The sequence below is a fragment of the Mus caroli genome, chromosome 5 (assembly GCF_900094665.2).
Source record: "Mus caroli chromosome 5, CAROLI_EIJ_v1.1, whole genome shotgun sequence".
Lineage (NCBI taxonomy): Eukaryota > Metazoa > Chordata > Mammalia > Rodentia > Muridae > Mus > Mus caroli.
In genome coordinates this window covers 128,888,198-128,890,268 of record NC_034574.1, presented here as the reverse complement: position 1 = coordinate 128,890,268, position 2,071 = coordinate 128,888,198, and the positions used below count along the sequence as shown (strand labels likewise).

Below are 2,071 nucleotides of genomic sequence, written 5' to 3'. Positions count from 1 at the left end.
GCTAAGCCATTTCTCCAGCCCGGGGGAAAGTTTTCAATCAGCAATAATAATAAGTTTTCAATCAGCGATTCATTAATCGCCTTGGATAAACCTCACGGGCTACGATACCACTGCACAGAGCTCACCNGTCTTTTTGAAACTTCACTAGGCAAAGAAAGGAAACTATGGCTAACAAAGGGGTGGAGCTATAGCTGGCCCTCAATCAGAAGAAGGGGGCAGAGTCTGAATCTTAGTCCAAGAAGTCCCACCTCCCTCCCTAAAGACACCCAATCCCAGGGCAGGGGCTCCTGACAACCTACCTGTAAGGGCCCTGGCTGGGGAGGGGGGCGTTGCAATAGGGTCGCTGGTAACAGCCAAAATCATTGCCCACCCGAAGCACGGGGACACCTCCACTGCCACCGGTCAGGTCCTCACACGGCAGCTGATCCAGGGACAGGGGTAATGTCATATAGTGGCCGTTAGTCAGCAGCTGTGGGAAGGTGGGGATCTTCGCAGCAGTCTGTGGGTTCTGAAAGTCCCTGGAGGCTGGAGGAAAAAGGGACAGATAGAGGCAAGAGCAGGCTGTGGCCGTGTTAGGTCTATTAATAAGATGGATGGTATGATGGCTCGGTGGTTAAAGGCGCTTTGGCCAAATCCGCCAACCTACGTTGGATCCCCAGGACCCACAGGTTAGAAGGAAAGACCTGACTCCCTCAAGCTGTCCTCTGAATTGCCCACGATCACGTCTGGACTGCTACATACAATAAATAAGCAAGTGCAAAACAATTATTTTAAAGGAATAGACNGCAGCAGACTGNTTCTATNNNAGGAAGCGATCTGCAGAGGGCGTGACCCGACTTCCCCAGGTGACATAATGGGTCTCATGGGGCTCCAACAACTCAGGATCGCACATGAGATATTTACATTACAATTCGTAGTGGTAGCAAAATTACACTTATGAAATAGCAATGAGGGCTCGTGAGATGGCTCAGTGGTTAAGAGCGCCAACTGCTCTTCCTAAGGTCCCGAGTTCAAATCCCAGCAACCACATGGTGGCTCACAACCATCCATAACGAAATCTGATGCCCTCTTCTGGAGTGTCTGAAGACAGCTACAGTGTACTTACATATAATAAATAAATAAATCTTTAAAAAAAAAAAAGAAAAATAGCAATGAAATACTTTTTTTTGTTGGGGTGGGGGTCACCACACCATGAGGAACTGCGTTGAAGGGGTGTCAGCATTAGGAAGGTTGTACTTGCCTAGCAATGCATAAACCCTGGCCTCTATCCCTGGTACCACATGGACTGGCATGGTTGTGCATGCCCACCATCCCAGTGATTGGAAGATGGAGGCAGTAAACTCAGAAGTTTAAGGTCACCTGAGCTACAGCAGACCCTGTCTCAAAAAAAAAAAAAATGCCAGGCTTTGCCCACCTTGTGCTCAACACATCCCTGGCTAATCTACAGTCCTGACCCTCACGCCCAGAAACAAGGTCAATAACCATCCACCCAGAACCTCGGGTATCTCTTCTCAGCCCATGCCCTCACCCCAAGACCCCAAGTCCTCAGCACGCACCATTGCTGAAAGCCACCACTAGCCAGATGGTGTCCTTAGTTGAGACATGCTCATCAAAGACGCACCGAGGCTGCTCCAGAGAGAATGTAGTGGCTGTGACCTTCCCTTCGAGGTCCCAGGCTGTTATCTGCGGTGTGTAGGCAATCAGGTCTATAGCCATGGGGGACAAAGGTGAGACTCGAGATAAGCACGGCTGTTCTGTGGGGCTCCCCCTCCCCGATTCTCTCAGTCCAGGAGGTGTAATGGGTTCCCAGAACCCTAGGTTTGGCTAAGGGCATCCATTGCAAGAGCTCCACTCACCTAGACTCAGGCTTTGGGGGAGCCACACGAGCACCAGGAGAAGCAGGAACGGAGGGTGAGGCTGCCACCGTGATCGCACCATGACTGCCACAGCACTTGATCAGGCCTGACCAAGCTTAGGGGCTGGTCCTGTCTCACCCCACCTCCAACACCTCTGGCCTACTGTTGCTGGTCACTTGGACTGCCAGGAGAACAGGAAAGACCTGAACCTATGA

The 2,071-nt window shown here is 51.1% G+C and overlaps 1 protein-coding gene across 1 annotated transcript in view; it reads right to left on the bottom strand.

Moving 5' to 3' along the window:
- Upk3b (uroplakin 3B) overlaps positions 1-2,041 on the bottom strand; it is a 6,147-nt gene extending 4,106 nt beyond the window's left edge. The window contains 3 exon segments of the mRNA XM_021163412.1: positions 300-525; positions 1,557-1,706; positions 1,857-2,041. Coding sequence (XP_021019071.1) covers positions 300-525; positions 1,557-1,706; positions 1,857-1,938 — 458 coding nt within the window. The 5' untranslated portion in view covers positions 1,939-2,041.
- Positions 2,042-2,071: the final 30 nt, after the last annotated feature.